General features: G+C 44.2%; 2 protein-coding genes across 2 annotated transcripts; both read left to right on the forward strand.

Moving 5' to 3' along the window:
• The first annotated feature begins 543 nt into the window (after positions 1–543).
• On the forward strand, positions 544–4,174 carry LOC136494595 (uncharacterized). Its single transcript, XM_066490750.1, has 2 exons — positions 544–2,860; positions 3,726–4,174. The coding sequence occupies exons 1-2, from the start codon at positions 885–887 to the stop codon at positions 3,763–3,765; spliced, it is 2,016 nt and encodes a 671-aa protein (XP_066346847.1). The 5' UTR covers positions 544–884; the 3' UTR covers positions 3,766–4,174.
• A 4,663-nt stretch (positions 4,175–8,837) lies between these two features.
• On the forward strand, positions 8,838–10,163 carry LOC136494669 (AP-4 complex subunit mu-like). Its single transcript, XM_066490837.1, has 6 exons — positions 8,838–8,938; positions 9,024–9,118; positions 9,224–9,311; positions 9,430–9,490; positions 9,597–9,670; positions 9,985–10,163. Exons 1-6 carry the CDS (start codon positions 8,861–8,863, stop codon positions 10,081–10,083), a joined length of 495 nt encoding a protein of 164 aa, XP_066346934.1. The 5' UTR covers positions 8,838–8,860; the 3' UTR covers positions 10,084–10,163.
• Positions 10,164–10,840: the final 677 nt, after the last annotated feature.

Raw genomic sequence — 10,840 nt, forward strand, 5'->3', positions numbered from 1 at the left:
CCGGTTGTAGAAAAATAAGGGAAACTGATAACGCCAGTTGTTGCGTAATGCGATAAAGCTTGTGGAGGGGTGGTATTGGTTGTGAACGGGTCCGTATATGATTGCGAGGTACTCCATAACACACCGAGATGAACCAAACAAACAACTGTATCATCATCCGATCCCCTCCGTAATCTAATTATGTTACATTTCGCTGAACCAAATGTCATCTTTTTTTTTTTTGAGGGGACAACCGTTGATTTTATAACACTGTTTGCTTCTTGATGGTATTAAATGGATAGTTAAAGTACATGTCCTTGCGTTTTTGGAATCTTACCATGACGGTCTGAAAAGAAGTGCGTGCATAGGGTAGGAGTACAGAGTATGAGTATACTACCAGTAGTAGGTAGTAGGCGTTCGTTGGAATTTGGAAATGAGAGGGAGGGAGAGTATTGGCGCTGCGATTAAAAAACTATCAATAACAAATTACAGAACTCGCTAATTAATGTTCAGAAAAAAGTACCCGCCATAACACGCCATGTCAGGTGTGCGTTGTGACGGAATCCAACACACAGCCTACACGAAAACCAAACCCTGCGCCCCTGCCCCGCACCGCCAGTCCGTCCGCCACCGGCCACCGCAGCAGAGCAGAGCAAACCCTCCCCCGCAGCCTGCACCACCAGCGGCGCCGCACCCCCCGGCGCGGCCGGGACCAACAAACGGAACGAACGCAGGATCACCTCGGATCTGCGCCTCGCCGGACTCCCAACGAACGTCACGTCACTGAACGGACGCCACAGATTTGGCCTGCTCCGCTCCACTCCGCTGGACGCGTCGCCAGATTTGACAATCGCCGCGCGCGCTCACACACCCAGCTCGCCAGTGCCGGGACCGGGGCTCCTTCCATGCATTCGCCGAGGTCGCGCATTCGCGGCCGCGATCCGCACCCGCCCTCGGGTGGTGGACGCCACCGCCGCCGGTCACCGCCTGCTCCGCCCTCCCCGCGTTACCAGCGACGCCCGCAGAGGCGCACCCCGCCGCCGCGGCGCGGCGACGATCCCCACCCCGACGTCTCCGCCCCCGCCCACCACCGCATCCTGCTCGAGGCCGGCCGCCTCGCCGCGCACTACCTGGTCGCCCAGGGCGTCATCCCCGAGCATGTGCTCCGGGCCAGGGAAGACCCGCCCGCCCCACGCCCCGCACACCCTCCCGCCAGCCGCGGGAGAAAGATAGACGACGGCGGCGGTGGCGGCGATCCGAGATCGCGCCGGAACGATGGGGACTGGGCCCGCGTCTGGGAGGATGACGACAGGCAGGCACGGAAGGCGACCAGATGGGACAGGAGGAGCCACAGCTTTGACGAGAGGCGTAAGTACCACGACGCCGGCCATGATGTGGACAGGGGCGCCCGCCGGACTCGAGACTATGATGAGCCCAGGAGACCTCCGATGTCGAGGTCCTACTCGCATAACGATCGCCGGCCTTCCGCTGATGGCGGCAGAGTGGATCCAAGGAGCAGGAGCAGGACCAGGAGCTACTACACTGGCAGTGGCAGTGGCAGCAGTAGAGATTTGGATCACACCAAGGTGCCAGACTCTGGCATTATTCCTGCTGCTGCTGGTAGGGACTACCGTCATGTCGATGAAATGCCAAGGCACCAGCGGAGGGTGCCTAGTTCAGTGGTGGTTGCAGAGGTGAATGACAGTGCCGATGAGGAAATGGCTATCGAAGACGGGGAGATGGTGTCAGAGATCCACGGACTGAATCGCACTCGAGACATTTCTGAAGGCGAGGATGGTGAGTTTGAACAAGACATTTCTGAAGGTGAGGACGGTGAGTTTGCAGCTGCTCGCTTGAATGGTGTTGAAATGGATGCCACCCACACCCAGCACCAACTGTCTGATTCTGATACCAATGTTCATCCGTTGGAATCTGTTGAGGAACCGGCCGTGCATAGGGGGTCCCAGCTCAGCAATGCCGTAGAGGACAGGGAAGCTGCCAATGCACCCATGGTCATGGATGCTTGTACGAGGGAAACATTAGGTGAGGACAATGACTGCTCTCAAGCAAGGGATGAAATGGTGGCTCCACATCCACAGAGTGAAGGTGTGGCTGGTGCTGGCGATTTTAACAGAGATAAACCAGAGCTGCCAGCTTCGTGCAGAGTTTTTGACCTCAACGTCGTCGAAACTCCAGATGCCTGTGAAATGACTGAGATCTCTGGTGATCCTCAAGCAGATCTTGTTTCTGATTCTGTGCCTGATTTAATTGGCCGGATACACCAGCAAACTAACTGTCATGCTTCAGAAATTCAAGGTCAAGATGAGCGTGCAGGGGATAGTCACATGTCGAAGAATGGGCATGGCTTGATTAGGTATGATCTGAACAGTGAGGCTGTTGAAGATGCACAGGATATTCACCTGTTGGAGAATGAGAAATTACTTCTAAGTCATGGCATTGATGCGCATGATATGACTAGAATCGAATGGAGCAATGGGCATTTACATCTGAATCAAAATGCAGATGGGCTGGAACATGAAAACGACTGGATGGAGAACCATGCTGTGATTGGTGAGCAGCTGCTGCTAAGTGATGGCATGGATGGACATCCTGTCCGTAATTATCAAATGGCGTCAGAACCCAAGCGTTTACCTATGGGTGTCTATGATTTGCATAGCTACAATCTGAAAAGCGAGAAAATGCTTCTAAATGATGGTGCAGACAGTTGCCATTTGAAGGATGGGCAAATGCTTCTCAATCAGTCTGAGAATCGACAGGCTAGAATTCACAATAGAGCCAATGAGCGAACAATTCCTGTGATTAATCTTGAAGATGATGATTATGAAGAGCAGTCTGATATCAGGGAGTTTCTCGAATCCAAGTAAGCCACTTTCAATTTTCTTTTGTTGTACTCTCAAGGGAAAGATAAAAAATCCTTCACATGCATCTGAACATGTTCACTATACACACCTGTAGTATTCTGCAACAGCAAACCTCAACTTTTTCTCACGATCCTCAGATTTTGTTGGACCAAGATCACGACCTTTTATTTGCCTTATATGGGATCCCTTTACAGTTGGTACACCTTTTCTGTGCTAACATTAGCTTTGTTCTTGATATGTTTTTGTGTGAACTGTCATCCACAAACCACAATTCCTGGCTCTGCATGGCCACATGATGCAGTGAACACTGCATTGGACATTTGGACGATGAAAAGTACTTGCTAGGTCTCTAATATACCGGTTTGTTTTTAGTTGCATATAAACATGTCTGTGCTATGGGAGAGCATACTATCGAACGGTTTTCACATAATCTAAAAATGTTTGTGCTATGTCTCTAATAAACTGAATTCATACACAAAATCGAACGGTTTTCACATATTCAGTTGCTCTTCTGCTCATGTTCTATTGGTTTCAATACATCGACATGAATGAAACCAAAATGGTTGACTATTTCTACTAGATGTATGCGTTCTGCATACTCAACGAATATTTCGTCAGATCAGGCAGGCTGTTTGTGCTGTCGCGTGACAGTTGCAAACAATAATAATTTGTTGAGTTCCTTGATTCGCCTGGTTTGTATTGAAAAACGAGAACCTATTTGTTCCTTAGCTTGTTTTTGTTGAGTGAGTGAATTTGACAAGTTTACTTTGCTTTCGCTGACTGCTGGGGTACTAGAAATAATAGTAGATTGATTATGACTTGCTAACTTATTACCTTTTGTTTGTTGTGTGTTTTGTTGGTCAGAAGCTATCAATGCCTGGGAGTGGGACCTGCCATTCTCTGAGCTTGGGAAGTGGGCAAGTGGCCATGTTGTTTGCCTAGCCGGCTCCGAGCATGGGAAACAAGATTGCATTGCGCGGGGCTGATCTGGTGAAGTTGGTGGGTTCGTTCATGCAATCCTTTTTTTTTAGATTCCCAGAGCCAGAGCAGAGGGTGGTAGACTGGTAGCGGTACTCTTCAGTTTTTGCTTGCTAGAATTTGCTGGTAGTAATTAGTGTAGATGTTTAGGTGAACAGTAGGTGGCGCATGAACTTGCGGCTTGTTCGGGAGGTCGTAAACGATCGTGGATTATTTACTACTGGCTGTTTTGGTATGAGAGAAAAACACTGTTTCTGGCTGAAAATTTACGATCGTTTACGAGCAAACGAACAGGCTATTGAGCAGCAGCAGACTATGCTGCCCTTTCAGGTTTGTTGTTTGGTATTTATTTGCCCTGTACTGCTTGGCTTGACATCCTTAATAAGTGGGATATGTGTGCAGTGCAGTGCAGTATAATACCACATCGATCTCTCTCTGATGATGAATGGAACCGATTGATTATCCAGGCAGCATCTGTAATGTGAATATGTGATGCATCCATCCATACATATACGATGCGAATACGACATAACATAAGGTTTCCTGTCCTTTCCGTTTCCATGCTGGTGCCAGTGCGTGTGCGTGCAATGCATGCATTCTAGTTCAGCTTTGATTTGCTGCCGAGGTGGATTAGGTGATGCATGGCCACATTATGTATCTGCCTGGCGGGTGGCGGTGGCGGGCTGAGCCAACGGGAAATGGCGGACTCGGTTTCGGTTGGTTCGTGGCCGGCGAATGGCGGACGCACGGTGGGCCGCGTAAAACTAGAATATGGGCCAATCCTGTAAGTTAATGGATAATCTGCGGCCCGTGTCACTGATGGTAGATCACCCTTGCCAGCCCAATGGGCCTTACGTTTCCGTTCTTGCTCCTGGCTGCGGAGTCGTCTTCTTCTATCTCGGCTCGGGTCTTGAAGCCACGCCACGCTCGGCAAAGGAAAAAGGCGGAATTCCTCGTGTGGCATTAAAAAATATCGTAATGTTCTGTGTGTCTCTGAAAAAGTTTAGTGGTCTTCAGCGCCATTGTTTCAACTTTTTTGTGCCCTCCATGCCGCTGCCGTCAGTTTGGGCTCTAACGTGGTCAAACTGTAGGCGTGAAAAGTCGAAAATACCCTTAAGTGTAAATATGTCATTATTTTTTTTTTAGCATCTTAACGACTTCAAATGAAAAAAAAACTCAAAACTAGAAAGTTGTAGATCTCGTCGAGATCTATAATTTTTATATAAAAATTATTTTCATTTAATTCCACAAAAAAAGATATGATTTTTCTAAGATATATTAATCATATCAAATCATATGTTTAGGATTAACAGGAACTATGCTTATTAAGGAAAGCAAATTTCTATTCAACGAAAAATGGTTTGTAGTGTGATGTGTAGTTGTCTCTTTATCAGTTGTGTATGAAGCCTTTTGTGGATCATTTTGGTAAATTTAATACTTGACTTTAAACAGTACATTGGCATATAAAATACTTGACTAAACTGAAAGAATAGCAGTCAGTTCACGTGCGTATGGAAAGACAGTGATTCCACCTGTGATCTGTTTATTGGTGCTTTGCTTTACTATTTGATCTGACAATCGGTATTCTTACTTTTCACTATGGCAGAATGTCGATGGGGTTAACTATATTCATGTAAGGTCGCCGGACTATTTTTTGTGGTAACCACAATGGTTAATGTTTCTCCATCCCTTCTCCTGGAACTTCTTCAAAGGATTGCACGTGTTACAAAAGATTATCTTGGCGTTCTCAATGAAGATTCACTGTGGAAGAATTTTATTTTGGTGTATGAATTGCTTGATGAAGTCATTGTAAGTACTCTACACCATCTTTCCTCATGCCATTCTGAACTCGTATCCTTTGTGACCTGGTTTTTTATTCACTAGCAAAGCCTAATGTGTAATATTCAACAAAGAAGTTGTGGGCTTCCACAGCGATTAGTATGATTCATCTGTTTATGGGAATGCTTACTACCATCTTCTGTTAGCATTTGTTTGGTTTTGCTAACAAGTTGAATTCTGCAATCAGGACTTTGGATACCCACAAACAACCTCTACTGAGGTTCTGAAGTCGTACATATTCAATGAACCCATTATGGTTGATGCTGGAAGGCTGCCACCACTTGGTCCTGCTGCTATGTTCATGGTAACGCTTGTGCGCATTACTGCAAGTTCTTGACTGAGGAACATGTGTTCCCCATGCTATTTTGGCAGTTGCATAGTTTCATTTAACATCTTTGTCTTCTGCAGCAAGGCACAAAGTGTATGCCTGGTACAGCTGTTACAAAATCTGTTGTTGCTACTGAGCCTGGGGGGAAGAAGAGGGAGGAAATTTTTGTTGATATCATTGAGAGAATAAGTGTGACATTCAGCTCGAGTGTAAGTACCGGTCTATGTCATGCCTTGTCGTCAGTGGCGGAGCTAGAGAAATATGGGGGTGCGGCCGTTCCTTCATAGCAATTACTTAGATATATATGATGTCACAGTACAGTGTAACTTAATAGCGCTATGGGCAAGATTTTAGCATCAATATTTGAACACAAGCAATAATGATATATAATAACAATGAAATAGCGGTAATAGTGCTTACCTTTTACCAAAATATAGTTAGAGAATGAAACAATTATATGTAAAAAAGATTGTTGTGGCATTGACAAAATGCAGTCCTCAATCACAAGATATTCATTGGCATAGATAGAAAAGAACAAACCCTTCAATTTTAAGCAAAGAGTCAATAGTATGATCAATTGAAAAGTAAAAATCACATCTGGAATGTCGAGGCAAAATTGCTGGCTAGGATCTCTTAAATCCCCAGAGCTAGATGGTCTTTCTAGAATTTTTGGGATCAATATATGCATCTTTCTAGAACAAAAAGTCAGATCCTAGAATCTGGACAAACTACCAAGAAGGCAAGAACTATAAAATTGAAACCAATTTGTATGTTCCGGTTGATGGAAATTGAAAAAATGAAGAACCTTTGAAGTTGCTTACTTTGCCTTGTGATCAAGATTGAACGGGAAATAGAACAGGGTAGCGGACAAACTGCAATCCTGGTGAACGTGCGCAGAGTGCTGGCGGCTAGCTGTGCCACGGCCATCGGCCGGCCGACCGCCTGCCACCGGACTTGGCCATTTCACGTCGAGGTGAGAGAATGGGCGCGGGGGAACTGCGAAGGGAGACAAGGGGCGCAGGAGGGCGGCGCCGCGTGGCTGCGTGAGTCGAAGCGCCGGTGAACGGTTCCTTCTTCCGTGCGGAGCTTAGCTGATCTTTAGCTACCTGGGTAATTGTTGGGCTGCTGTGGGCTTTCTCTATTGGCTGAGTTAGGCCCTGTGGGTGCAGATGCTTGGATCATACGGGTGCAAATACGGTAGAAACCAGTATACTACAGCGTATTTCACATTTTGGTCTGGGTGTGGCCACACCCAGTCGGACCTATATGGATCCGCCTGTGCTTGTCGTTACTAATTTTTTTCTCTTCAACATCTCAAGATATTTTGCCTTTTTCCTTTTCCTTTTGTTGAAATTATTTATATATGTCCCAAATTTGTGGTTCTAAATGTTTTAGATAGTGATGGTGACCACTGCAAATTTAGTTTTCATATATCATCATCTAGTTTTGGTTTGTTGTTGCCTTTACTGCCAGAGCCTACCCTGTTTGCCATTTTGTTCCTTATATCACTACTGTTAAAGTAACTTCTGTGTTCGCTATTTTTAACTGGAATAAATAAAGATGGCAGTCACTAGTGCATTGCTTTTAAACTAGGGGCCATTGAGACGAGTTATGACCATTTAGTTCTCAATCTTACATATCTTGTGATATGATCTTCGCCCACTTCATTTTGTTACCTCATTTATTTTTCTATGTATAATGCTGTCTCATAGTATCCTTTTCATGGAGCACTAGAGTCTTACCGCCTGTGACCGGAAGGTCCCGGGTTCGAGTCGCGGTCTCCTTGCATTGCACAGGTGAGGGTAAGGCTTGCCATTGACACCCTTCCCCAGACCCCGCACAGAGCGGGAGCTCTCTGCACTGGGTACGCCCTTTACTAATGGGCCAGTCGTTTCATGACTTTTTTTTTTCATTTTCATTAAACAGGGCTATATACTTACATCTGAGATTGACGGAACAATTCAGATGAAAAGTTACCTCACTGGCAATCCGGAAATCCGTCTTGCTCTCAATGAGGATTTGAGCATTGGAAGAACTGCATCTTCATCATACGGTACGATTATTAGCTTTTTTCCTTTGACGACTAGCTTAGGCAAACTATAATCTGAATGATATATGGATATGAAACAAGAAATATATTTCTCCTTGTACATCTTTCATGATGCTCTGTTTCCGTAATATTGGAGACCAATCTATGAAGCTTATAGTGTTTCACTTATTCTGGAACTCACAATGTGATGAGTTATTCACTGCATACATTTATAGTCACTATACTTATTTGCATTCCCGAGTGTTTTTGCACAAGTGGTTCCTTTAACGAAACTTGAATCTACTCACAACTTGAACCTCACTTATTTTCTTTAGCATGCTGCTCTTTCTATTTGTCTAATTGTCATGGATATATTGTCGAATGCTGATCACATACAATATTACATTTTTTAAAGACAGATTACAGAAGTTCTTCTGGAGGAGGAACAGTCATTCTTGATGATTGCAACTTCCATGAGTCAGTACATCTGGACAGTTTTGACATTGACAGAACTTTGACTTTAGTAAGTACTCAAATAAGGCTTTTCTGTCTGTTTGTTTATGTTTTTGCAGAACTTGAGCACTATATTTCGAGTTTATCACTCCCTCCGTTCCAAATTATAAGTCATTCTGGCTTTTTTAGATATAGCTTTTGCTATACATGTAGATATACACTATGTCTAGATACATAGCTTTTACTATGTATCTAGAAAAACTAAAATGACTTATAATTTGGAGCGAGGGGAGTACTTAAGAAAAAAAAATATCGAACTTATATTTACCGTTCAATATTGCATAGATACCGCCTGACGGAGAATTTCCTGTAATGAACTACCGGATGACCCAAGAATTTAAGCCGCCATTTTGTGTAACCGCACTAATTGAAGAAGCTGGACCATCGAGGGTATGGAATGCTTGTCTTGCTATTATGCATTGATGAAAACTATGATTGAATTTGGTGAAACTACAGTTCTTTGATATCTACACAGGCTGAAGTTCTACTGAAAATAAGAGCAGACTTCTCCGCGAATGTCACTGCTAACACAATCACAGTACAAATGCCAGTGCACGCATACACAATGAGGTCAACTGCAGTTATCTATTTATTCCTATGAAGTTAAAAAAAAGTGAAATATTGGCCGATGCTTATATTGTTAGCTAAAGTTCCCTATCATGGGTTACATTGCAGAGCGAGTTTTGAGTTGGAAGCTGGAGCAGTTGGACAGACAACCGATTTCAAGGAAGGATCCAGGAGACTTGAGTGGAATCTAAAGAAGGCAAGTGCCAACAAGGATATGTACATCTTGCATAAGATGATATGCATTTGCAATGTTAACTTAAAACTAATAACCAGTTTTCTGTAGCTTGCTAAACAATTTTAACTTCACACTACAGATTGTTGGTGGTTCTGAGCACACCCTTCGTGCAAAGCTGACATTTTCCCAGGAGTCACATGGTACATGTTTTGTTGGAAGCATTACTTGTACCCTGGCCTGGCAACATCATGTAATTTCCTGTTACGCAACTTGCCCTGACATTCTTCTTTTCTTTGTGAAATGCAGGAAATATCACAAAGGAAGCTGGCCCAGTGAATATGAATTTCACTATACCGATGTACAATGCATCTAAGTTGCAGGCAAGGCCATATACTTTTGTATGGTACATTTGTGGGTTGTATCCATTGGCACTGCAGGGCTTAAGAGTGTTTTTGTTGTCCACTAGAAAAAACTATTTGCCTAATCATTGTATCATGATTAATTATCTTTTAGTGCATTTTTTGTTTGTTTTGCCGTGTGCTTTCTGAAACTTGTCTCTACATGGTGCTATACACTTTTAGATATGTAGTTGTTATGATCCTCCAAGGCCTTAATTAATTGCTCAAAAACACTGACACGCAGAATTGTTGCAGAATGTTTCTGATCAACTATGAACTGTATTACTCTCCTGCAGGTCAGGTATCTTCAGATCGCAAAGAAATCGAAGGCATACAACCCTTACAGATGGGTGCGATATGTAACACAAGCTAACTCCTACGTAGCTCGTCTATGAGGAACTCGCATCTGTACACTTGTTTGTTTCCAGTCCATTTTTTGGACAGAGTGGCTTGTGTTTGTAACTTTATATAGGAATCCGCAATACCACTCAGCTCCTGTAGTTGAACGTGTTTTACTGTTTTAGGTACAATTTTTTCCCCTCTTGCAATGTGCAGATGAATCATTCATGTTTTAATGCTACAAAATGGATGAAGTTCTTGTTCACGACACTTGTGGGACATTGGGACCTATATTGTCCTACATAATTTCTGTGAAGTTTTAGAAATTATGAACTCTCAGTCAAGTTAATTATTAAGTTCTTTCTATTAAACTATTAATAATGTCTTTTCAGTTGATTTCAAGTCCTAAACTTACTTGCAAGGGTACTCATGTATATCCCTTTTCTTCTTCTTTTTTTCCAAGAAAGATATTTGGTATGAGATGGTGTTTTTTTTTCAAAGGTGGATATGCAGTTAGGTCGACGACGCATGCAGATCGAGTTGGGCATGCATGACCGGACACGTAGACACGCGTGCGGATGTCGCATGCAACACATGGTGGTGGGACATGCAATGCATTGCATTTGCATGGTAGAGACCCCGACGGCCCGACCCGCGTACGTACGTGTTGGTAGCGGTCGCGGCAAAGGTCGGCGTTCATTGAGATTTGAGACGTGGACGCAGCACGTTGTGGGCGGACGGGTCACGACTCACGGGACCATGCACCCACGTGCATCACTGACACAGAAAATTAAAGGCAACTTGTTTATATAC

This window comes from Miscanthus floridulus, chromosome 11 (genome assembly GCF_019320115.1).
Source record: "Miscanthus floridulus cultivar M001 chromosome 11, ASM1932011v1, whole genome shotgun sequence".
Classification (NCBI taxonomy): domain Eukaryota; kingdom Viridiplantae; phylum Streptophyta; class Magnoliopsida; order Poales; family Poaceae; genus Miscanthus; species Miscanthus floridulus.